This window comes from Salarias fasciatus, chromosome 9, assembly GCF_902148845.1.
Source record: "Salarias fasciatus chromosome 9, fSalaFa1.1, whole genome shotgun sequence".
Lineage (NCBI taxonomy): Eukaryota > Metazoa > Chordata > Actinopteri > Blenniiformes > Blenniidae > Salarias > Salarias fasciatus.
In genome coordinates this window covers 22,902,430-22,929,692 of record NC_043753.1, presented here as the reverse complement: position 1 = coordinate 22,929,692, position 27,263 = coordinate 22,902,430, and the positions used below count along the sequence as shown (strand labels likewise).

General features: G+C 45.0%; 1 protein-coding gene across 6 annotated transcripts in view; it reads right to left on the bottom strand.

Annotated features, from left to right (window-relative positions):
• Positions 1–544: 544 nt before the first annotated feature.
• Positions 545–27,263, bottom strand: part of LOC115394103 (zinc finger protein 45-like) — a 1,173,573-nt gene continuing 1,146,854 nt past the window's right edge. For 5 of the 6 annotated variants that reach the window (XM_030099281.1, XM_030099276.1, XM_030099277.1 and 2 more), the window contains 2 exons: positions 2,017–2,274; positions 545–1,980 (listed from right to left, as the gene is read on the bottom strand). In XM_030099281.1, coding sequence (XP_029955141.1) covers positions 791–1,980; positions 2,017–2,274 — 1,448 coding nt within the window. In that variant the 3' untranslated portion in view covers positions 545–790. Of the gene's footprint in view, positions 1,981–2,016; positions 2,275–12,451; positions 12,489–27,263 lie in introns of those variants that run through there. The other variant, XM_030099283.1, reaches the window with a different exon arrangement.

Here is a 27,263-nt window from a genome sequence, read left to right as displayed (position 1 = left end):
CATGTGCTGGGTCCGTTGATTCCTCCGGACCTTGTTGACACTAGTCATCCAGCTCTTGAAGCACCGCCTCAGACGGTCAGAAGAGATGAAATAGAGTGAAAGTTTGGTATGTAAGTTAACTACCATTCTATGAATCCTGGATGACCGCCAGAGCGTTCAGTCCCTTGCTTAGCTTCCTACACTTCTGAGGCTAACAGCTTTGATGTAGTTAATCTTCATTTTAGTGTCAGAGTAACTCGTAGCTCAGCTCACTACACTTTCCAAGTAGCTTGCCCAGCACCGCTTTTCAGTAATTCTGTTGTAATTTTAGCTTTTAAGTCATGAAAATCAAACATCGAATCAAGATGTTTTTTTTCCAAGTTCTCACATTTCCAACATATGACGATTTCTTCACAACATTGTATGTCAGCAGTCATATGTTACATGGAAGTATGAAGTTTTTTAGAATGAAAAGTTAAATAACAACTCAGTCATAACTAGAAAAGAAACAGCAAAGAATAAAGCCCACTGGATTCACATCAGCATTTTATTTCCATTTCTTGAAGGTTCACATTTAATGTGACAAAGTACAAACTGAAATTTTCCTGAAGCACAGTTTAAACAGTGCTTGAATCAGTAATGTTTCCTTCAAACTGGGTGATTTTTTTTGTGATTTTGGGTTCCAGCTGGACTTCCTGGATCACAACTCTCACAGCCTTTAATGATTTCATCCATTTGTGAGTATTTCGGTTCTGCAGCAATGAATTACGATAAATGAATCTTTTCCCACGTTTTACAAGAATGAGGCTTCTCACCTGTGAATTCTCATGTGAACTTTCAAATTACTCTGTCGACTGAAACTTTTTGCACATGTTTCACAAGAATGAGGCTTCTCACCTGTGTGAATTCTCATGTGAACTTTCAAATCGCTCTGTCGACTGAAACTTTTTGCACATGTTTCACAAGAATGAGGCTTCTCACCTGTGTGAATTCTCATGTGAACCTTCAAATCACTCTGTTGAAAGAAACTTTTTGCACATGTTTCACAAGAATAAGGTTTCTTACCTGTGTGAATTCTCATGTGAACTTTCAAATCACTCTGTCGACTGAAACTTTTTGCACATCCTTCACAAGCATGAGGCTTGTCACCACTGTGAACTCTCATGTGGAACTTCAAGTAACTCGGTTGACTGAAACTTTTGCCACATATTTCACAATGATGAGGCTTCTCACCTGTGTGAGTTCTCATGTGAAACTTCAAGTAACTCAGTTGACTGAAACGTTTACCACATGTTTCACAAGAATGAGGCTTCTCACCTGTATGAATTCTCATGTGACCCTTCAAATGACTCTGGAGACTGAAACTTCTGCCACATGCTTCACAAGAATGAGGCTTCTCACCTGTATGAGTTCTCATGTGGACCTTCAAATGACTCTGTCGACGGAAACTTTTGCCACATGTTTCACAAGAATGAGGCTTCTCATCTGTGTGAGTTCTCATGTGAAACTTCAAGTAACTCAGTTGACTGAAACTTTTGCCACATGCGTCACAAGAATGAGGCTTCTCACCTGTGTGAGTTCTCATGTGAACTTTCAAATGACTCTGTCGACTGAAACTTTTGCCACATGCTTCACAAGAATGAGGCTTCTCACCTGTATGACTTCTCATGTGAGCCTTCAAATTACTCTGTCGACTGAAACTTTTGCCACATGTTCCACAAAGTATGTTCTCATCAGCGACCATTCTGACCTTCTTACATGATTGATGTTTTTTTATATGGTCAGTTTTCTCACACATTTCTTCACAAAGAAGCTTTTCACAGTCAGCCTGCTTCTCTGAAACATGAAAGTTGTTCACACTGTTTCTATGAAACATGTTGAGTTTTTTCAGCCTTGCAGTTCCAGTTGATTCTGAGTCAATGTGTCTTTTCACATGGTGGACTTCAGAGTCCTGAGAGAGGAACTGCTCAGTCGCTGGTACTTCTGCTTCACTCAGGTCACTTTGATCCTCAACAGAAGGAACCTGAAAAGTTTGACTTTCAAACTTCAGAATAAATCGTTCTCCCTTCTGGCTGCTACTGAGTTCCTCATGTTCCTCAGTCTGTGAAGATTCTGGTTCCTCCTGCTCCTCCTTAAACTGATGAAGTCCTGGTTCTTCTTCTTCTTGTTTGATGTGTGGAGGTTCTGGTTCTTCTTCTTTTATCTGTGGATATTCTGGTTCGTCCTGTTCTAGAAAGTAGTTTGTTTCCTGTTTAAAGAGCTGCTCTTCTCTGCAGTCATGGTCCTGTTGGAGCTCTGCAAGGAAACAAATAGAGAAGACAAAAGATTAGCAGCAATATCTCTACAGTTCCAAATTAAAAAAAAAAAAAAAACTTCAGCAGTAAATCTGAAAACTTTAATTCAAAATTGAAAAACACGGTACAGTCCAGCGATAGGCGATATGATATATATTGTCGATATGATAGAAACCTGTCTATCGTGTCATTCTTCTTCTATCTTTTCTATCGTTGTTTTATCAATTAAAGTGAATCTTGGAAAACAGAAATCCATGATACAACTTTCTCCAAAAGACTCCTAACTCAAGAATCTATACACTCCTTGAATTATAGTCTTGCATATCAAGATTGGACCACAGTCCACAGTGAACCAAATGTGGACATTGCAGATAATACATTTCTGGATTTATTTACCTCCTTGTATAATAAACACTGTCCACTGATCAATTATTCCATAAAAATAATAAGTTGAAAAGTCCTCGACTCACTAAAGGTATAATCAAGGCATGTAAGAAAAAGAATAAACTTTATAGAAATTTTACTAAACTGAAAACTTATGAAGCTGAGCAACAGTACAAACAGTACAAAAATAAATTAACCGATATCATAAGACGTAGCAAACAATTGTATTATAGAAATAAACTGTATGAAAAAAAATTATATGAAAAGGACCTGGGATACACTCAATAGTTTAATTAAACAAGGATCATTTAAGTCATCTTGTCCTGAATATTTTATCAACGGAAATGGTGAAAATTATAATATGAGGGATGTTGTAAATAAATTCAATCGGTTCTTTGTAAATGTTGGCCCTGAATTGCCAGCACAAATTCCCGACCAAGGAAGCGGTAACTATTATGCATATATTAAACATAATTCCATGTCTTTTTTTCTGTCTGCTACAAATGAGCAAGAAGTTATGAAAACTGTTCAAAAGTGTAAAAGTAAGTCATCTGTTGATTGTCACAACATTAGTATGATAATAATAAAACAGGTTATTTTGAATATTGTCAAACCCTTGACCTACATCTTTAACTTGTCATTTCAAACTGGTTGTTTTCCAGAAAAAATGAAAATCGCAAAAGTAATCCCGTTATATAAACAAGGAAATAAACACCACTATACAAACTCACTGTTGCCACAGTTTTCGAAAATCCTGGAAAAACTTTTCAATTCCCACTCAGAATCATTTCTAGGGAAACATCAAGTAATAAATGAAGGGCAGTATGGATTCGGATATAAAAGGAAAACATCAATGGCAATAATTGAAGCACTTGAAGAAATCACATCTGCACTTGACCAGAAACCGCATGCAATTGGCATTTTTATCGATCTTTTTATCGTCTTGGGACCCAAACTGTTCAACATTTACATAAATGATATCTTTAATGTATCTCAGACTTTGAAACTCATCCTTTTTGCCAATGATACAAATATATTCTATAGTAATGACAATTATAATGAATTAATAACTGTAGTGAATAAAGAACTCAAAGCGATAAAGGAATGGATGGATATAAATAGGTTATCTTTAAATATTGAAAAAACCAAGGCAATGATGTTTGGAAATCTACAAATGAACTCAGAGATGCAACCTTCAGTCGATAGTGTACCTATTGAAATTGTGAAATTAAATTTTTGGGCGTTGTACTTGACAATAGGGATGTCCCGATCAGGTTTTTTTGCCACAGAGTCCGAGTCCTATCATTTTGAGTATCTGCCGATTCCAAATCCCGATCCGATTCTTTTCTAATATAGCAAAATATGTACATTATCTATAAAAAACAAAAAACAAAAAAAAAAACTTATGAAAAGTTGTCCTTTTTTATTTTCTTAACGTCAATTCAAAACAACGCATATTGCTGTCTCTATGTAATTATGTCACGGGTGCGAGGTGGAAGGACCCAGGCGCAGGCAGCAGGCAGAGTTCAAAAAGGGTCTTTTATTTCCAAGGGGAACTCAGGAGGTCAGGAAACCAGGAACTCGGGAAACTCAAAAAACACAGCAGGTGCAGGCCAGGACACGCGAACACACGGACAGACCCACAAGGAGCCGACAAGACACACCAGGAGATGGGGCAGGACAGGTGCAGCACATTAGGGAGTTAACGAGACAGACCAGACAGGAGAACAAGAGGAGCAGGCAGGTGACCAGGCAGGAGAACATGAGGGCAGACAAACAAAACAAGACCCGAGCGCCCCCACATGGGTGCAGGGGCACAGGGCGTGACAGTACCCCCCTCCTAATGTGCACCTCCTGGAGCACAACGAGGCAGCCCTCTACAGAGGAGGGGGGCAGACAGGACGGGACAGAAACCAGACTCAGACAGGAGGGGACGGAACTGCACCTAGCAGAAATGGGAGCTTGAACAGGGGAACAGAAGCAGAAGCTAGCAGCAAACAGGAACGGGTCGGGTTGGGTCGGAACTGCATGCCGGTAGCAAACAGGAACGGGATGGGCCAGGCCGGAACTGCACGTCGGCAGCAAACAGGAACGGGACGGGACGGGCCGGAACTGCACACCGGCAACGAACAGGACGGGCTGGAACTGCACGCCGGCAGCAAACAGGAACGGGACGGGATGGGCCGGAACTGCACGCCAGCAGCAAACAGGAACAGGACGGGAAGGGAGTGCACGCCGGCAGCAAACAGGAACAGGACGGGACGGGCCGGAACTGCACGCCAGCAGCAAACAGGAACAGGACGGGACGGGTCGGAACTCCTCCCTCCCCAAACGCCATCCAGGAAGGGAGAAGCGGGGGAAACAGTCATCAGCTGATCCGGGGATGAGCAGCCTCGCCGGCACACGCCCCAGTAGGCGCGGGCTTCTTTCACCGGGTCGAGCAGCCTCACCGGCACACGCCCCTGAGGGAGGGCGGGCTTCTTTCGCCGGGGCGGGGGGCCATAGGCACAAAGTCCGGGGGTGAGCAGCTTCGGTGGCGGCCAGAGGCAGACGATCCGTGGCGGGTGGAGCACCGCCACCGACGGGCTGAAGACTTACTGCCTGCTGGGTCCAGGGTTGGTCGGCTCCTTCTGTCACGGGTGCGAGGTGGAAGGACCCAGGCGCAGGCAGCAGGCAGAGTTGAAAAGGGTCTTTTATTTCCAAAAACTCAGGAGGTCAGGAAACCAGGAACTCAGGAAACTCAAAAAACACAGCAGGTGCCACGACACGAGAACACACGGACAGACCCACAAGGAGCTGACAACACACACCAGGAGATGGGGCTTAATAAAGGGGGCAGGACAGGTGCAGCACATTAGGTAGTTAACGAGACAGACCAGACAGGAGAACAAGAGGAGCAGGCAGGTGACCAGGCAGGAGAACATGAGAGCAGACAAACAAAACAGGACCCTGAGCGCCCCCACATGGGTGCAGGGGCACAGGGCGTGACAGTACCCCCCTCCTAATGTGCACCTCCTGGAGCACAACGAGGCAGCCCTCTACAGAGGAGGGGGGCAGACAGGACGGGACAGAAACCAGACTCAGACAGGAGGGGACGGAACTGCACCTAGCAGAAATGGGAGCTTGAACAGGGGAACAGAAGCAGAAGCTAGCAGCAAACAGGAACGGGTCGGGTTGGGTCGGAACTGCATGCCGGTAGCAAACAGGAACGGGATGGGCCAGGCCGGAACTGCACGTCGGCAGCAAACAGGAACGGGACGGGACGGGCCGGAACTGCACACCGGCAACGAACAGGACGGGCTGGAACTGCACGCCGGCAGCAAACAGGAACGGGACGGGATGGGCCGGAACTGCACGCCAGCAGCAAACAGGAACAGGACGGGAAGGGAGTGCACGCCGGCAGCAAACAGGAACAGGACGGGACGGGCCGGAACTGCACGCCAGCAGCAAACAGGAACAGGACGGGACGGGTCGGAACTCCTCCCTCCCCAAACGCCATCCAGGAAGGGAGAAGCGGGGGAAACAGTCATCAGCTGATCCGGGGATGAGCAGCCTCGCCGGCACACGCCCCAGTAGGCGCGGGCTTCTTTCACCGGGTCGAGCAGCCTCACCGGCACACGCCCCTGAGGGAGGGCGGGCTTCTTTGGCCGGGGCGGGGGGCCATAGGCACAAAGTCCGGGGGTGAGCAGCTTCGGTGGCGGCCAGAGGCAGACGATCCGTGGCGGGTGGAGCACCGCCACCGACGGGCTGAAGACTTACTGCCTGCTGGGTCCAGGGTTGGTCGGCTCCTTCTGTCACGGGTGCGAGGTGGAAGGACCCAGGCGCAGGCAGCAGGCAGAGTTGAAAAGGGTCTTTTATTTCCAAAAACTCAGGAGGTCAGGAAACCAGGAACTCAGGAAACTCAAAAAACACAGCAGGTGCCACGACACGAGAACACACGGACAGACCCACAAGGAGCTGACAACACACACCAGGAGATGGGGCTTAATAAAGGGGGCAGGACAGGTGCAGCACATTAGGGAGTTAACGAGACAGACCAGACAGGAGAACAAGAGGAGCAGGCAGGTGACCAGGCAGGAGAACATGAGAGCAGACAAACAAAACAGGACCCTGAGCGCCCCCACATGGGTGCAGGGGCACGGGGCGTGACAAATTACATCTTTCTGTGGCACGGAAAACCTAAATACATCTCATTTAACCCATTAAAGCCGGGCAAGCATTACCGCTAAGCATGCTTCAGTGTGCAGCAGTGGCCAGAAACGTTCAATACAAAGTTACAAGGCAGTGCAGCAACACGATCTGTACCCGGAAACAGGATCAGTTATGCATATGTGCGAGTTTGATGCATTTCATTGCCCAAGAAACAGCCGATTAGCGCAAAGAAGAAGAAAAAAATACCCGGCGTCAAAGGTAGAACTGTGCAACAGCGCTTCCGGGTTTAATGATAGAATTGCGCAACAACGCCACTGCCGTAAATGCGTCCCGGCTTCAATAGGTTAAAAGGGAATTAAAGAAAAAATAAACATATGTATCCAACCGAGTCCAAATCAGGAGGAAACTTCCGATCCCGATCGAATCCGTAATCACGTGATCGGGGCCGATTTCCGATCACGTGATCGGATCGGGACATCCCTACTTGACAACAAGTTGTCATGGAAACCACACATCAAACACATTAAAACCAAAATTTCCAAAAGTCTCTCAATTACAAACAAAGCAAAACCTTACCTGGATGTGAATGCACTTCGCACACTTCATTGGTCTTTAATCCTCCCTTACCTGACATACTGTGTTGAAGTGTGGGGAAACATCTACCAGAGCACAATTAATCCTCCAGTTCTGTTACAAAAACGAGCTGTGCGGATCATTCACAAGGTGGGTTTTTTAAGAACACATACATAATCTGTTTACTCAATCAAGGTTGTTTAAATTCAATGATCTCGTAAAATATAGCACATCAATCATTCTTTTTAAAGCTTTCAATAAATTATTACCAACCAATCTTCAACGCTTCTTTATAGTTCGAGAGCAAACACATGATTTGAGAGGTTATGCTAATTTTACATGACAAAAAGTTCTAACTACTCGTAAAAGTTTTTGTGTGTCTGTGTGTGGAGTGAAACTCTGGAACAGTTTGGACTTACAGCACAAGCGACATAACATATGTAACATAACTATGCTGCTCATAGTGTTCCATAGATGAGCTTGGTGGTAGGATTAAATACGTTGTTTTCCTCCTACTCCCTCTTTTCAGGCACTCTATGTTTATGTTATCATATTGAATTTTTGTTTTGTATTGCTATAAACCTCCTGAAATGAATGAATTAAAAAAAAAATCTTCACAGCATAGGCTGTACTGTGACTGTGGTTTTGCGACATTACGCTGCTCTGCGTGAGTCACATGGTACCACACACGACCAACGACAACACATGCAGACGAGCAGGGACTGGCAAACATGGAGGACGGCTCAGAAAAACATCTATCGCAGTCACAATGGACACATACAGAGTCCCAGGAAGCTCAAATCGAGCTTGTGCTGAAAAGACGGGACACGTCTGTGGTTTGGCTACACTTTGGGGCATTTGATCACAGCTTTACATTGTACTGAATTAAACTTCTGACAGTTTACTGTGGGTTGTGTTTACTTTTGGCTCAAGTGGTGAAAAAAATATGGTTGTTTTATTTTTCATTATATGTGGCCGACCTTCTTGAAATTCTATTAGATTTATCAAGATCAGGGTACAAAACATATCTATGTATCCTAACTTTCACAGCAACAGAGGTCCAAATCCAACAGAACTCTGCTGTTATTGTAAATGTCTTCTCTGTCGGCATTAGGGATAATCCACTGACTGCAAGACTATGTGAAATTATTAATATTACGTGGTTCCAGTTGTTTCCAGTGTGATGTGGTGTTATGAGCAGCTGAGAATGAAACACAACTGGACGTCTACCTGTCCCTGAGTTACAAATGAGCCCAACTTGTTCGTTTACAATCTCCTCCTCAGTTTCCTGGCCACACAGCATCGCTTCATGAAATATCTACACGCATTCAACATGACTGAAAACAATGTAGTTCACCTGCCAGGCCTTCAGATGGCGCTGTCACTCTGACACAGAAACTTCAAAATGGAGAAGAAGACATGGAGCAGGGACTCATAGCTGCACATACAGCGTGCGCGATGTAAACAAACAACACCAGAAGATATGGCCTGATTCAATAAAACAGCATGAGGAGCTTCTGCAGGAAAAACCAGCTGATCAGTTTTACTGTCCAGGGTGGTCAGACAAGAATTAATCTGCAGCCTTGCATGGACTGTTAGCCTGTAGCCGGTAGCGGCTAAACTAGCTTGTGGCCATGCTATGTGTCCAGGGACCATGTCTGCATCATTTAGATGTTCAGAGGGTCGATGCGGCATCTGTCTGCTCTGCTGACAGTTTCTTTCTGCTGGTTACTGTGATTTTAAACAGGGGTGGGCGGAGTCATATAGTGCAGTGTCTTATAGGGACATAAACACAGCCTAGCTACACAGCTAAAATGGACTTTCAATTTCATTTTTTTTTTTTAAATTACCGAATATATTGACAAGGGCAAGATGACGTTGGTTGTGGTAAATCTCGGTAATGGTAAATTTTCGGCATATCGCCCAGCTAGTATGTGTTACTACAGACCACAAACAACATCTCTGCACTGGAACAGCTTGAGTGGGAACGTCTACAGTGCTTTGGTTACCGTCTCCAGCGTGCCATTGGTAACTGTAAGTGTAATGCAATTTTTTTAAAATGACCTTTTCTAGTATTTTAATGGGAAATATAGTAACAACAATAATAGTAGTCTTAAAAAGATTTATTAATCCTGTGACTGTTTTTATAGACTGCTAGTCTAGTAGTATTATCATCAATTTAGTCTATTAATAATCACAATAATAAAAATATTTTAGACTAAAATGAAAAAAACATTAATGAATATAATAAAAATATATAATGATTCATTAAAGCAATAAATTAATTTAAATACATGAAAAATGATATAAAATTACTCTGGATAATATTAACTAACTATAACAAAATAAAATTTCGTTCAGGGAAAAGGTGTATTGTAATTGTAATTTAAATGCATGAAATAATAAATAAAATTGCTCTCAACAGTATAAACAATTATTAAATTATAAATATGATGATAAAAAAAAATCATCAAGGTAAAACATGAATTGTAATTTAAATGCATGGAAAAACAGACTGCTGTCAAAACATTACTGGCACACTTTTCCTTTTATAGACCCTCCAGAAAAACACGAGCAAAAATTCTTGATTATGCGTGCTTAAATCCCAGATTATGCGAGCTAAAATGCTTGATTATGCAAACGAATATGCGGGGATTTTATGCGATTTTATGCGGTAAAATTGTGGACAGTTGTGAAGTATGCTGTGAAATGTGAAATATACAAAAGGATGCCAGATATGTAGGTTACCTACACTCTCTCTCTCTCTCTCTCTCTCTCGCTCTCGCTCTCTCTCTCGCACGCACAAGCACATACACGCACACACACAACTAAATCACATTCATTTTATATTAGTTCGTTATTTATCTTAAATTGTTACTCACTATTGCTCATCAATGGAACACACACACACACACACACACACACACACACACACACACACACACACACACACACACACACTTTATCACAGGTTTTAGCAATTTTGTGTGCGTGCGTGCGTGCGTGCGTGCGTGTGTGTGTGTGTGCAATTGCTAAAACCTGTGAGAAAACCATCAATACAGTGTTTCAAATGAACTGGTTTCCTTGTTAACTGGTGACTGGCTTCCTTTAGCACTTCCTGCTGCTGCTGCTCGTAGCAGCGGATGTGGATATCAGACTCATTAAAGGTCTGAACGGCTTTTTGTCTGGTTTTTAACATCTATCAGCAACAAGGGACGTGAAAGAAACCCAGTCGCCAGTTAATAGGGAAACCAGTTCTTCCAAAACACCGGCTCCTCTCCGGTTTCTGGACACTTCTCCTCTGCTAGTTAGCTGCTGCGTTCAGGTGACTGGAGCGAGCTGCGGAAAACTGAAACTCCGTCATTCACATGAAGGCAGCGGTGACAGCTGGACTCAGGAGACACTCAGGAGACACTCAGGAGACGCATGAAGGAAGCGTGGACTATTTGCACAAAGGAGCGGTTCTCAGACAGCTGTGATCCGGCTCTCATCATTCACTTAAAAGAACGCATTCAAACGAACAACTCGTTCATTGAACGTCACAGCGCTTCAAGGAGACCATTTCTCTTTTTTTTCTTGGTAAATGTGAGATTATTGCGGGAATTATGCGCCCTTTTGGAAAATATGTGGCCCCTGCATAATCAGCGGCAAAAGGGTGATTTATGCGTGAATTCATGCGATCGCATAATCACGTTTTTCTGGAGGGTCTACTTTTTTGTCTCAACAGATGCCGCTCTGAGAACTCTTGCAGCAGAGGCAAGGTGCCAAACGAGTAGTTGGGGTCTGCAAAAAGGTGGTGAGTGCTTTCTCCAACTCAACAAAGAGGAAACAGAGCCTGGCCAAGGCTCAAGCAGCACTGGGCTTGCCTTTTCATCAACTCATCACCGAAACCCCAACAAGATGGAGCTCGCGACAGCACATGATCGCAAGGTTCCTGGAGCAGGAGAAGGCTCTCTCACAGGTCCTCCTTGCAGTCTCTCGACTCGAGTCTGTGAACGAAGCGTTTGATCCTCTGGTGGAGTTCACCGACGCTTTGTCAGGGTACTTGTGGATTCCTGCCACGAATTCGCCATCGGAAAGGGCCTTCAGTGCGAGTGGAAATATAGTCACATGCAAGAGGTCACGTCTAAAGCCAGAGAGAGTCGACCAACTTACTTTTCGCACCATAAACCTGTGAATTCAGTTTATCTGCATTAATTAAAATCTGTGTTAATTTTTCATTACTTTTACATAGTAGCCTATTTTTACTTTGTGCAATATTGTTTATAACCAAGGTATAATGGTTAACGCCTTAATATATTTCGGTACTTGCGTTTGATATTTATTATTGCTGGTCTTTTTTTGCACTGTTAGGCTACAGTTTTAAGAAACTTGAAAACAGTTTGTTTATTTGATGCCTCCACCTGCCTCTTTAGGGCAATAATGTCAGGTACTGTTCTTGTTATAATACTCTGACTTGAACTACAAAGATACAGATTGTAGAAAAAGCAAATGTAGAGGCTTTGGTCGATCAGCCTCTACGCCTTCTTTGTATATTATATATTTTTGCACTCCTGTACAGCAATCCAATTTACATGTCACTTCCAAATAAAGGGAGAGAAAAAAGTAAGCACTTTCTATAGTACATTGTACAGTTCCTTTTCAAGTTATTCTGTGAAAACTATGTCGTTACATAAATCATGGTAAATCGTTATTGTGATATAAAGTAGTCCATATCAGAAGATTTTTTTCGCCTGCCACCAGTACAGTCCCGTTGTTAGTTATTGATCATCTTCAGCTGCTGATTGATTACTTCTTTGGATTCACTTTTTGGAAGCGGTGTATTCACTCACCTGCAAGATTCTGTTAATTGTTTACTTCACGACCTGAGGTGGAGATAATGAGACATCCTGCTTTTTAAAGTTGCCAGGAAATTCTTCTTCAAACAACATCAACCTCCACAACTTCACTGGGCAGACCAGTGAGGGGAAAAGTAGTCATGGTTCCATCAAGCACGTCTGCTCACAGCGCCATAATGATGGACAACCTCCAGCGGTCACATTCATGTGTTCATTCACACGTTTCCAAACCTGTTCTGTGTAACTTGATTTGAGGATTCCAGTTGATTTCCAGCATTCTGCGTTGACGACCAATCTCCTCCTCGAACTGAACCACAGTTTGTTGAAACAGGGTGAATATTTCCTCAGCAGCAGCAGTTAGTCTCTGGGTGGTCAAGTCTCTCACAGAGTGGTTGGAGCTCGTTTCATTGTGTTTCTGTGGACCCTCTGGAGGGAAACAAGACAAAAGTCACTGATGTGATGAATGGATGAAACAGGACAGAGCACACTGAAATCAGAAACGTTCAAAAATGTCTGTATTATAAACGTGAACCGTAAAATCTGCAGAAACGCGTGTTAGCTCAGACTGAGTGTAAATAAATCACTTCCTCAGCTTGCAAACAGCTCAAACACCGTTTCCTCTGTTTCTGATACAGATGCTGTTTAATACTGAAGGTTTCTGTTACTTCACTGTGAACAAGAACTGCAGCTGCAGCCTCGTTTCTGTCTGCCAGCTTTAAAATAACAGTAATGAACCTCCAGCAGTCACATTCATGTGTTCATTCTCACGTTTCAATACCTGTTCTGTGGAAGTTGATTTGAGATTTCCAGTTGGTTTCCAGAAGTTTTCTCTGTCGATAAATCTCCTCCTCGAACTGGACGATAGTTTGTTGAAACACGGTGAATATTTCTCCAGCAGCAGCAGTTAGTCGCTGCTTGATAAACTCTCTCAAAGCCTGAACTGAACTCATTGTTGCTGCAGGAAATGAAATGTTTCCTCTCAGAGACAAAGCAACACAGCCGCCATGACTTCCTCTTCTCTCAGTAGTTTGGACGATCACACACAGCGTTCAGCTTCACACTGACTCCTGCTGGACACAGGGGGAACTGCAGGGTATCAGCTGTTCCTGAAATCATTATCTTTTTGGTTTTTTGTTTATAACAACTGTCGAGTTAATGCTAATAATCTGTCAGACATCATCAGTTAATTAAAATTACAGACAAAGCCTGGAATTTCTTTTAACTTTATTTAGCTGAAATTCAAAGTAGCCATCTAAGAATGTGCTCAAGTAAAAGTGAAAAAGTAGTTCATGAAGATGAAAATGTACTTTGAGTAAAAGCTCCAGTTTGATGGAGGTCACTCCTCCTGGTCTGAATAAGCATCAAGAATCATCAAGAGGAAGAATCATTTATACCTAAAAGACTAAATAAACAGTTTTAAACAGAGAAGAACCTGTGTCTAATGTTGCTTTTCCATCCTCTATACTCTTCATTCTGTCCAGTCCTACCACACAATGTTGTGCTCAAGTGGAAGAAGCATTTGTACCTCAGACAGTAAATAAAGTTTCAAACTGACTGTGCAGTTACAGTACAAACCACTGCACATGTCCAGTGTGACCTTGTGGCGCTATGGCAGTGTGTCTGACTCCAGATCAGAAGGCTGTGTGTTCAGATCACGTCAGGGTCAAACATTTGCTGTCCTTCAGGTGGTGGACTGGAGTCACAGCTTGTAGACCTGCAGTGTTTCTCTAGTGGAGCACAGCTTCAGAAAACTCTCCTCCAGGATCTCTGCTGAGTCCAGAGCCTCCTGAGCTCACCAGGCCCTGAAGGACTCCTTCTCCAGCTTCACACCTCAGCATGACTGGAATATTTCCATGAAGCACATCACAGGTCCTTGAACGTAGCACAGCTTCAAGTTTCCACTGTCTCTGCACTGCAGGACTGTCTCTGCACTGCCGGATCTAAGAGAAGGGTCTTGGAGGACTGTCTTAGGATCTAAACTCCTCTCGGCAGCTGAATGGCTCCACCTGCAGGCTGCAGGAAGTGTTGCAGCTTAACCTGCTTTTAAGATTCAATATGGGATGTTCCTCTGGTGGGGCTTTATTGGCTAACTGAACATGTTACATGTGGAGAAAACAAACAAAAACAAGATTTGTAAAGATATGACCAAAACACCTTCTTTTAAGAACTCTAGGTTTTATTTAAGACAAACTGAATCAGTTCCATCACTGTGCAAATTGTCTCGTTCCATGTACCGCACTGATCCTGATCTAAGATTGTTTGTACTTCAATTTCTCAGGTTTTGCATGTTTTTTTAATGAAACTTAATCTTTTTAATTTTATCCAAGTTGATATTCTTTGTGTATCTTTCCAACTGTTTGTTTTAATTTATCAGTCAATTTCACATCACCATACATCTCACACGACCCCAGTATGATTTGAAATCATCCAAAACTAATGGCACAATCCACATTTGAAGGAGTAAAGCTGTTCATTCAGTGTTTCACTCTTCAATCTCATGCTGAAGTAGATCTGTGGATGAAGATCAAATGACTGGATGGAGTCATTTTCATGGAAGCAGAACACAGCAGCTGAAGTCGTTACCATGCCACTGGAAGGCTTTAATATGCAGCATGTTTGCATGGACGTGAGGAGGACGCTTCACGGGAGCAGCACATATTGAAAGATGACAGTGAAAGCAGGACGAGGCTGAGAACACTGGAGACTGGAAATCAAACTGCAACTTTATATTATATATTCAGATTATAATACGAGTGTGGCAAACATTTGACAGCATGTGCACAGTCAGATGGATTTCCACAAACATCAAACATGGCAACACACGTGAATTTTAATGCAGGGGTAAACTCAGATAAACAAATGACTCCTGCTTGCACGCCACGCCTTCGGCCGCCAGTCAGTGACTTACAGCGACTTGTCAACGGGCAGAAATAGAGGCAGAGATCACAGCCACCAAATCTTAGATTAATCGTATTTGAACTCGACTTTTTGCTGTGTGCAGAGACAGACAGAGATGATCACACTGTAAAAATCTTTCTTGGAATAAGAAGTGAAAAAAAAAAAACAACTACATGAAGATGATCAAATTAATTTATTGAAGTAATTGTGCCTCCTTGGGTCATCACACAAAGCTGGACGGGACCAGCCACCACGGAGGCCTGGTGTGGCCTCCAGAGCTCCTCGCTGATCCTTCAGATTTCGCCATCCTCACTGAGGAGCTCCACGATTCCCTCCTCGTCCTCTTTGAGGACGGCCCCCACCACCGTGATGGACGTCCTCTGCTCCTCCACTTCCTGTCAGACAAAGAGCAGAAATCAGTCTCAACGGTAACGCTTCCTTTTACAGTACGGTAATTACCATGTATTAACATGGTAATTGCAAGGTAAGTACCATGTAATAAGGAGAAGTTACTATAAAATGTTATTTGTATTTTATTTTTTGCAAAATAAATCTGTTCTGTTTCTTAAAAAAAAAAAAGGTGTCTGACTGCTAAAAATGTGCACTGTTTTGTAAACTGTTTTATAAGAAGTTGAACTCCATCCATCCATCCATCCATCTTCAGCCGCTTATCCGGGGCCGGGTCGCGGGGGCAGCAGTCTCAGCAGGGATGCCCAGACTTCCCTGTCCCCAGACACTTCCTCCAGCTCTTCCGGGAGGATCCCAAGGCATTCCCAGGCCAGCCGAGAGACATAGTCTCTCCAGCGTGTCCTGGGTCTTCCCCGGGGTCTCCTCCCGGTGGGACATGCCCGGAAAACCTCCCCAGGGAGGCGTCCAGGAGGCATCCTGAACAGATGCCCGAGCCACCTCAGCTGGCCCCTCTCGATGTGGAGGAGAAGCGGCTCTACTCCGAGCTCCTCCCTGGTGACTGAGCTCCTCACCCTATCTCTAAGGGAGCGCCCAGCCACCCTACGGAGGAAGCTCATTTCGGCCGCTTGTATCCGGGATCTTGTCCTTTCGGTCATGACCCAAAGCTCATGACCATAGGTGAGGGTGGGAACGTAGATTGACCGGTAAATCGAGAGCTTCGCCTTTCGGCTCAGCTCCTTCTTCACCACGACGGACCGATACAACGACTGCATCACGGCAGCCGCTGCACCGATCCGCCTGTCAATCTCACGCTCCATCTGTCCCCCACTCGTGAACAAGACCCCAAGATACTTAAACTCCTCCACCTGGGCTAGGGTCTCTCTACCTACCTGGAGAGGGCAAGCCACCTTGTTCCGGTCGAGGACCATGGCCTCGGATTTGGAGGTGCTGATCCTCATTCCTGTCGCTTCACACTCGGCTGCGAACCGCCCCAGTGCATGCTGTAGGTCCTGGTTCGATGAAGCCAACAGGACAACATCATCTGCAAAAAGCAGAGATGAAATCCTGTGGTCCCCGAACCGGACCCCCTCCGGCCCCTGGCTGCACCTAGAAATTCTGTCCATAAAAATGATGAACAGAACCGGTGACAAAGGGCAGCCCTGCCGGAGTCCAACATGCACCGGGAACAGGTCCGACTTACTGCCGGCAATGCGGACCAGACTCCTACTCCGGTCATACAAAGAACGGACGGCCCTTAACAGGGGGCCCCGGACTCCGTATTCCCGGAGCACCCCCCACAAGACACCACGAGGGACACGGTCGAATGCCTTCTCCAAGTCCACAAAACACATGTGGACTGGTTGGGCAAACTCCCATGAACCCTCGAGCACCCTATGGAGGGTATAGAGCTGGTCCACTGTTCCACGACCAGGACGAAAACCGCATTGTTCCTCCTGAATCCGAGGTTCGACTATCGGTCGGATCCTCCTCTCCAGTACCCTGGAATAGACTTTCCCGGGGAGGCTGAGGAGTGTGATCCCCCTATAGTTGGAGCACACCCTCCGGTCCCCCTTTTTAAACAGGGGGACCACCACCCCGGTCTGCCAATCCAGAGGCACTGTCCCCGACTGCCACGCGATGTTGCAGAGACGTGTCAACCAAGACAGTCCCTGCACATCCAGAGACTTGAGGTACTCAGGGCGAATCTCATCCACCCCCGGTGCCTTGCCACCGAGAAGCTTACCAACCACCTCGGTGACTTCAGCTTGGGTGATGGATGAGTCCACCTCTGAGACCTCAGCCTCTGCTTCCTCCACGGAAGACGTGGCGACGGGATTGAGGAGGTCCTCGAAGTATTCCTTCCACCGTCCTGTGATATCCCCAGTTGAGGTCAGCAACTCCCCACCTCCACTGTAAACAGTGTTGGCGGAGACCTGCTTTCCCCTCCTGAGGCGCCGGACGGTTTGCCAGAATTTCTTCGAGGCTGACCGATAGTCCTCCTCCATGGCCTCCCCGAACTCCTCCCAGACCCGAGTTTTTGCCTCCACAACCGCTCGGGCTGCAGTTCGCTTGGCCTGCCGGTACCCGTCAGCTGCTTCGGGAGTCCCATGAGCCAGCAAGGCTCGATAGGACTCCTTCTTCAGCTTGACGGCAGCCCTCACCTCCGGTGTCCACCACCGGGTTCGGGGGTTGCCACCACGACAGGCACCAGAGACCTTACGACCACAGCTCCGGGCAGCTGCTTCGACAATGGAGGTGGAGAACATGGTCCACTCGGACTCAATGTCTCCAACCTCCCTCGGGACATGAGAGAAGCTCTCCCGGAGGTGGGAGTTGAAAACCATGCTGACAGAGGGTTCCACCAGACGTTCCCAACAGACCCTCACAACACGTTTGGGTCTGCCAAGTCTGTCCGGTTTTCTCCTCCGCCAGCGAATCCAACTCACCACCAGGTGGTGATCGGTCGACAGCTCTGCTCCTCTCTTCGCCCGAGTGTCCAAAACACGCGGCCGAAGGTCAGATGACACGACAACAAAGTCGATCATCGACCTCCGCCCTAGGGTGTCCTGGTGCCAAGTGCACTTATGGACACCCCTGTGCTCGAACATGGTGTTCGTTATGGACAAACTGTGACTAGCACAGAAGTCCAATAACAGAACACCACTCGGGTTCAGATCAGAGAGGCCATGCGATCCAATCACCCCCTTCCAGGTCTCACTGTCGCTGCCCACGTGGGCGTTGAAGTCCCCCAGTAGAACAATGGAGTCCCCAGTCGGAGCACTGTCTAGCACCCCTCCCAGGGACTCCAAGAAGGCCGGGTACTCTGCACTGCTGTTCGGCCCATAAGCCGAAACAACAGTGAGGCACCTATCCCCGACCCGAAGGCGCAAGGATACGACCCTCTCGTTCACTGGGGTGAACTCCAACACATGGCGGCTGAGCTGCGGGGCTATAAGCAAACCCACACCAGCCCGCCGCCTCTCACCGCGGGCAACGCCAGAGAAGTGGAGAGTCCAGCCCTTCTCGAGAGGTTGGGTTCCAGAGCCCAGGCTATGTGTGGAGGTGAGCCCGACTATATCTAGCCGGTATCTCTCAACCTCTCTTACAAGCTCGGGCTCCTTCCCCCCCAACGAGGTGACATTCCATGTCCCTAGAGCTAGTCTCTGTGTCTGAGGATCGGGTCGCCGGGCACCCTGCCGTCGGCTGCCACCCAATCCACATTGCACCCAGCCCCTACGATTCCCTCGGCGGGTGGTGGGTCCACCGGAGGGTCGGCCCACGTCGCCCCTTCGGGCTGAGCCCGGCCGGGCCCCGTGGGCAAAGGCCCGGCCACCAGGCGCTCGCTTGCGAGCCCCAACCCCAGGCCTGGCTCCAGGGTGGGGCCCCGGCTGCGCCATACCGGGCGACGTCACGGGCCTCGATTGTAATATATTCATAAGGGCTATTGACCTGCCCTTGGTCTGGCCCATCACCCAGGACCTGTTTGTCATGGGAGACCCTACCAGGGGCATAAAGCCCCGGACAACATAGCTCCTGGGATCACGTGGGCACTCAAACTCCCCCACCACTTTAAGGTGGCAGGTCAGGGGGGGAGAAGTTGAACTCCATTTGATTAAAATGTTTGTCTTTGGCAGCTCTCTTGTTTTTGCATGTCTGTCACAGTGAGGTGTTCGTAGTGAGGAAGTGTAATAATAATGCGTTCATCTTAATGTAATGTGATGGCTGGTGATGGTGGTTTTGATGGAAACTCTGATCTCCTGACAGATACAGTGTGCTGTTCAGACACTGTATCACACACACTGATGGGGTTTGCTGCATTTTTGGTGCAAGTGTGTGGGGTAATGTGAAAGTTTCCTAGTAACGGGCTAAATACTGAGTAATTACCAGGTAATAACATGGAAACAGACCTCACTTCCTTTTGCAGTACAAATCCACTTTAATAACTATGTAAATTCCAGGTAGGTATTTTTGCAGTTCCTGGGTAATGAATAAGTAGTTACCAGGTAATAGTGTGGAAACAGGCCTCACTTCTTTTTGCAGTAGTCTACAGTTCAACCGTAATTACCAGGTAAATGTTGTAGTTACTGGGAAATACTAAGAAGTTACCAGGTAAGTAGTAAAAAACACTTGACTAATAGGGAAATACATAGCGTACACACCCAGCAGTACCTAGTAATACCTAGTAAAAAGTCTACATTTCCCAATGATTACATGGTAATTACTTAGCAATTACTTAGTAAGTACTTGGCAATTACCGACACAGTTGCTATATACATTATAATTGCCCAGTAATTAATACTTAATACCAGGTAGCTACCTGGTATTTGCCTGGAATTGACTTGGTAATTACTCTAAAAGTACTAGGTAATTAGCAACATAGTTACCCTGTAATTACACAGTAATTTTATAGTAACTTCTCCTTATTACATGGTACTTACCTTGCAATTACCATGTTAATACATGGTAATTACCGTACTGTAAAAGGAAGCGTTACCGTTTGTTTTTAAGCAATGTTACTGAAAATGTGGTTTCTCTCTGAATGAAGTCACGTTAGCTGCTAACGGTTAGCGCACCTGCGAACCAGCTTCACCCAGCTGCGAGCCAACTTCACTTGTTAAATACAGTCAGCGGAGGAGGGCAGTGGAGAATCACTTCATGCTAAATCTGTTCACTTTGATAAGTGTGTGAATGGAATGAATTAGGGGCAAGAGGAGCGGCACATATGTGCAGTAGAGCTTTAAGCATAAACCTATTTGTTGTTTTTGGTTGTTGCTTTCTAGGGATGTGCCAATTTACGATATAATCGCGATTTACGATATTGCACAGCCGAGATTATCATATCACGTCATTTACAACATATCGTCTATTTCATTTGGGGAGACAAGCTCATTACTTAAACAGCTTACCCAACTGTCAAAGCCTCTGCTGCAAAATGTACTACAAGCCACCACAAAAATAGTCACACATAGAAAACCCTTAAATTAAGTAATTTTATGCCAGGTTAATTAAAACGAGGCATTAATTAACCCGTTTGGCCGACGGACCCTGTACCCGTGTCCAACAGCTGCTCCACTTCAACTTGTGTAAAAAGTGTTGTGTGGACGTTTTCTTTCAATTGTGTCTCAAACAATAAGCCTTAATCTCACTAACTGAACCCTGCAGCTGCACTTTGATGACCGAGTGTTTGTTTTATAACAACTTTAAAATCCAGATTCAACAATTGATCGACACGCCCACCTCACCCGCACCTCCCGACACAAAACAATACAACGCAAGATCCATCTGCTCCTCCCAACATACTGGGTCTCATATGAAACTAAAAAAAATCTACACTTTAAGAGGACACCAGGTAGAATATTCTCTGAGCCTACCAGCTCCTGTTAGCGGCAAAACAAACCGAACACTGATCCTCACATTTCAAAGCCAGCACCTCAGATCGCATGTTTCTCACACACGTCTTCAAAAAATCTCAAAGCTATTCACACCAAACACAACATATTTCATTTCCTTACCATTTTGTGGTCATTTTCCATCTATCTACGCTCTCCTCTGACCAAGATTAAATTCATACTCCTCCAGAATAGTGAAACAGCATCATGCGCCTGAATGTTTATGTGCTGCCTCTTGTCGCCATCTAGTGGGCTTGACGTTAATCTTGGGAGTTCAGATAAAGTTTGTTGATGTTCTACATCTCGCGAGCTTTCAAACAATATGTTTCATGTGACTGAAGCATCATCCAGCTGGGAGACATTTTTCAACTTAACCATACAAGCGCCACCGCCATCTTGGATCTGTGATGCTGCGGTGCGCTCTGCAGAGCGGGACACAGGCGACGAAGAGATGCAGCCCAACCGAGATGACGCGGAGAACGAAGCAATGCCACAGCTGTATCCTCCCGATAAAAGGGTTACCTCGAGCGTATGGACATTTTATGGTTTCACCAAGAAGACAGAACAGAAAAACGAGACACCGGTCTGCAGAAGGTGTCGTAAAAAAGTTGCAGCGCCATTGTCAAATACGTCCAACCTTCGTTCCCACCTCCGGGAAAAGCATCCAGATTTGTTCGCCCGAATCCAGGTAAAAACAACATGACTGCATGTTTGTTTTACTGTACTAACAGTGTTTCACGGGGGGGGGGGGGGGGGGGGGGGGGGGGGGGGGGGGGGCTGTTATGTTGCTGCTAACACTGCTAACGGCTAACGCTGCCGGTGTTTGACTGTCGGAGAGTTTTTTTTTTCTCCTGTCTGTGGTCTGGGCTGTACAGTTTAGCGCGGGTGGGGTGCCCGCCCGGACTGAAAAGGTCTGGCGGAAACCCTCACAAATTATTACAACTTGAAAACGGTAGTGTCTTAATTTATTAACAATGATAAACGCGAACGATAGATCGTCCTTGTGCTAACTTTAGCTTATGCTTGGAACGTGAGGTTGCTTTGAGAGCTTGTTGAGTCACTCATTGCTATATTTGTTGTGCAACAACAATGACTTCATGAGCATTAGTTTTGTTTTTTTTTTTTTCAACTAAAACAACTGCAGCTAAGTGAAATGCTCGTGCCTGTGGCTTGCGTCCATGTATGTGCACGGAAGAGGGGAACTCCTTCCTCACTCTTTAAGTAGCGCTTTAAGTTTCTTTTGCCCGGTGGGGTCTGTGCTGGAGTTGTATCTGATTTACACAATACAATGTAAAATAAATAAATAAATGAAGGCATTCTCAAAATAATGAATGGGTGAATTAATGCTTGTTGTGATTATTTCTTCTAGGCTGTGACACCTCAAGCACAACTATCCAAAGATCAACCAACTGTTTCAGAACAGCTACAAAGGCAAGCTGCATATGGACCAAAAACCAAGGCTGCAACAGAACTAACCCGTGCAGTAGGCTATTTCATAGCAAAGGACATGATGCCATTTCGAGTGGTGGAAAGGCCTGGCTTTCTAAAGCTCATGAAAAAAGCTGTTCCTCTGTACAAGGTGCCAACACGAAAGCAGTTCTCCCAGACAGAGATACCACAAATGTACAATGAGGTCAAAGCTGAGATGAAACAAAAGTTGGCACAAGGTTCTTGGTTTGCTGCCACAACTGACATCTGGACCAGTAGTGGAGGTGGGGGCGAACCATATCTCAGCTTCACCATTCACTTTGTATCACAGGAATGGACACTCGAGTCCATCTGCCTCGAAACTGTGCTCTTCCCAGAGGATCACACTGCCAACAACATCACTGAAATGATAGAAAACATCCTTGAAGAGTGGGAAATCAAGAAAGAGCAACTGGTGTGCATCACATCAGATAATGCTACTAACATGCAAAAGGCCTTCAAGGATTTCAGTGACCTTTGGCTTGGGTGCTTTGGCCATAATTTAAACTTGGCTGTCACAAAAGTGCTGAAGATTCGACGTGTTGATGAAGCTGTCAGAGCCTGCCGCCACACTGTCCAGGGGTTCTCAAGGAGTTGGAAGAGGAAGAGAGAGCTTAAGTCTAAGCAAGCAAGTCTGGGGCTCCCTGATAAGTCATTGATCCATGATGTTGTTACCAGGTGGGGATCAACTTATGAGATGTTGGAAAGGTTCCTCAGCCAACAACAAGCAATAAGCGCCACACTGGCAGCAGAGAGAGGGGCATGGCACCTGATGCCAAAAGATTCTCATATCACTGTGATGGAGCAAGTGTGTGACCTCCTTGGCCCGCTTCACCAGTTTACAGATGCGCTCTCCTCAGAGACGAGGGTTACACTCTCAGCTATCCAGCCATGCATGGAGCACATCAGATGCCAGATCCTGCAGCCATGTGACGGAGACCAACCACTGGTGAGAGAGATGAAGTGTTTGATGAAGAGTGACCTTGAGTCAAGGTATTCAGAGGAAGCACAGAGAGTGATGGAAATATCATGCTTCCTGGACCCTCGCTTCAAAGGAGAGTTCTCTGAAGATCTTCACAACACAATCAACATGTGTGTGCAGGAGGCCCTAAAAATGAAGACATCAGTTGGAGTCAGACCGCCACAGCCTACTGCCAGTGCCACAGCTGCATGCTCATCCTCCAGCACAATGAGCATGCCCACAGAACCGCTTAAAGCAACTATGCCAAGCAGTCTGGCTGGTTTGCTGAAGAAAATCACTGCAACAAGGCAACAGCAGCGAGCTGAAGAAATCGCCAGTACTCCAGAAGAACAGGTGAGATGAAATTATGGTTCTTATAATCTAAAAAGAAAATAGAGAACTTTTTGGGGAAGTTTTTTAAATTATTTTTATTCTGTGTGTCTTGTGTGTCATCATGGCAGGTGAGGGCAGAGGTGAATGTCTACATGTGTCTTCCAATGCTTCCTGCCACTGAGGAGGACAAGGGCAGGGATCCATCAGCGAAACGGCCACGGGTGGAGCCGGATCCATTGCTGTGGTGGAAAGAACATGCAGGCGGCATGCCACATCTCTCCAGTCTTGCACGCCGGCTTCTTTGCATACCTGCAACTAGTGTTCCTTCGGAACGTGTCTTTAGTGCAGGAGGACACATTGTCACACCTCTACGAAAAAATTTAAAGCCAGAAAAAGTGAACATGCTAACATTTTTGCACTTCAATCTACCTTGAAAATGGCTATGGTTCCTTATCTCACTCCCGAGGCCACACAACATTCTCAGCCAGTCATTTTTGTTTACAATAAGTTGATGTCCTAACTCACAACTGCTACTGCACTTTTATTTCTTTTCAAAAAAATGGCATTTTGCACTGGCGCTTACTGTCTTTTAGATTTTGTTCTCTTGATTTAATGTTTTCTATATATATTTTTTCAATTACTGTGGCAGTTTACTAGAGTATTGTTGGCATTGTTGTTGTTTACTGATGTCCAAGAATAAATATTCTTTAACAGAGATAGATTTCAGTGTTTTTGAGTATTTTCAAAAGTATTAAAAGCAACGCACCAATATCGTGATAATATCGTGAATCGTGATATTTTGGGCCACTAATATCGTGATATCAAATTTTCATATCGGCACATGCCTATTGCTTTCAGGTGTTCTCTCATTAAATGTGTGTTGGAGTGTGGGCCCAGAGAGAGAGAGACGTTTCAGCACCGCAGACAGCTCCGCGTCCGAATTGTCATTTTCTCACTCATTTTGCGTCTCGATCACAAACCAGGAATGCGCTGTGTGGTCATGAGATATGAACTTAATTGGGAGAGTCTTGGGACTGCTGTTAAGTCATTGTTTAAGCTTTTTTAATGGTGTTATACGATCTTGATTTTGTTAGAGTAAGCTGGCACTTACCTGCCTACACATGTAAATTGTCATTGGTGTGTCTGTCGCAATTTGCGACTGCCTGCCTACCTAACCCTGGAACTCATGGCACGTGCCTGGAGGGCTGCTCCTCTGAGAGGCTCTCGTGCTCTCGATGTCACACGAACAGCACATGATATAAACAGAAAAAAACAAAACAAAAACACACACTTCATTTCGCTTCTGCAAGGTCGCTCTGCTCGTCCAGCCACATTGACCTGTAATTTATCGTACTTCCAGCAAGGGTGAGTACATGGTTTATGTTTTGATCTCAAATGAGTGCTTTTCTTTATCCAGTAGATACTTTTGTATGGTTCATCCTATATAAAAATGGTAATTTCCGCGTTTGCTGCTGTCTGGGACCCTGTTCAGCTGATTCTCGTGCCTCCCGAGGCGGCAGAATAACAACATATAGGAAAAAGTTTACGTCCATGAGGTCGTGCATTGTGTTTTATTTTGAAACTTCCGGTGTAACTTCCTGTAAGGTGCTTTCTTAACGACAGTGAATTTACGAGGTGGGCGTGGCCAGATGCATTCAAGTTCATCACGGAAAATAGGCTGTCAAAAACAGGCTGTTCTGAAGAAGGCTCCTCAGAGCCACTATTTAGAATGCTCAAACTCCGAACATAGCACGAATTTGGGGCAAACAAACTTATATACTGTGTTTTTGGGCGTCTGTGACCTATATGACGTGACTGAAAAATAGCATAATATGACTCCTTTAAATGGCGTCCTGACTGGATGTCTGCACTGGATCATAACATCTGCTATTGTGTGTAGATGTGTGATTATTCATTTAGCTCTCCGCATTCTCGAATTAACTTTCTTTTCCTGCTCTGTCTGGAGACCCGCCCTGCTTACCATCTCGCCCTGCTGCTTCCTGCCTTCCAGCCTGTCCTGGACTGTCATCTGGTTCTGACCCTGGACTGCCTTTGAGCCTCGCTTCAGACCACCTCGATTCTGCTGCCTTGGGACCCGCCGCCTGGACACTCTGTCTACTGGATCCTAAATAAAACCATCTCTAATACTTCATCTCCGTCTCCTCGTGCAGTCTGCTCCTCAGCCTTCAAATCCCACCATAACACTGAGTCCCATTGTTTATTATTATTATTATTTTTTAGGTTCTGTGCTGTCCATCAGAAAATTTCCCATCCAGGACAACGTCTTGTCTTCCCAACTGCACAAGTGGATGGCCTGCCATGCTACTCATTCTTACACAGCGCAGGGAGTCATCAGAAACACTGAAAGCACAAACAGAGCCGAGTCATTACATCTGTAATGTTTGTGGTGTCAGGAGTAACTGGACACCTTCTGTGGCGGTCAGTGAATGCAACATCTGTCTCTACAGACCGTTTCCTATGTGTGTTTGTGAAGCAGGAATGAAACGACTCACTTTTACGGTATACTTTATTTTACTGACCATCAGTACACATCAATGATACAGTGTAAGTCCTGGAAGATTAATTAAAAGCTTATAAAATAACCAAGCAAAATTTTTGGTCAAAGACATCTGACAGTTTTCTCTATATTTAACTTGATTTGTGAAAAAGAAACAGTTTGGGATTTCTGAAGTTTCTAAATGACGTGTTTTGTGTTTTTGGGCCACCTTTGCAGCACCTTTTCAATGTGTTTTATAATTTCTGTTCAGTGTTCCTGTGCTGTGTTTGGACCATCGATGATGATCAGGTACATTATTTATAGCCAAGAATATTTTACAACTGATGGTGTAAACAAATAGTTTCATTCCATCCCTTTTTGTTCAGCTTGTTCAAATGTCACATGTGCTGAAAAGTCTTTGTTGACTTCATTTTCTCTCAGTTTGAGTTAAACTGTGTTGCATTTTCACAATCGGCATTATTTACTGAAATCTCACTGGGTGGCCTAAAAGTTTCCTCAACTTATTTTCATGGGTCATTTTCTCATCTTACTTCTCTGTTGTTCACCTTGTACATTTGCCTTGTGCAATTATTAAAGTGATTAAAATTATCACAGCTGAACAAAAAGTGTCTCAACTTCAATTTTGGCTTTTCATTACTAACATACGAAATTGATCAGCATATTGTTTTTAATGTCAGTATTGCGTTTCACATTTGACAGCAATTTTAAATAGTGCAGTGGATAACTGGAAAAATACTTCAAATAGTGATACAAGCAACAGATACGGCACAAATGCTCACTAGAACCTACTTTTTCAGAAAAGGGCGTTAGCCACGCAGAAATTCAAGATGGCGACAATTTTTCAAGATGGCCACCATCCATGATAGAAATGTGTTGCATAATGGTCTAAATTCACTCAAATATGCACAAATGTTTGACATAGAACCCACTGATTGGGGACATACATTGCAGTGTAAATTGTCATTTTTTCCAGAGAATCCATATATGTGTAAAATTCAAGATGGCATCCAAAATGGCCACTGCAAAATCTAAAATATCCAATATTTCAGCAACTAATTGAGATGGAAA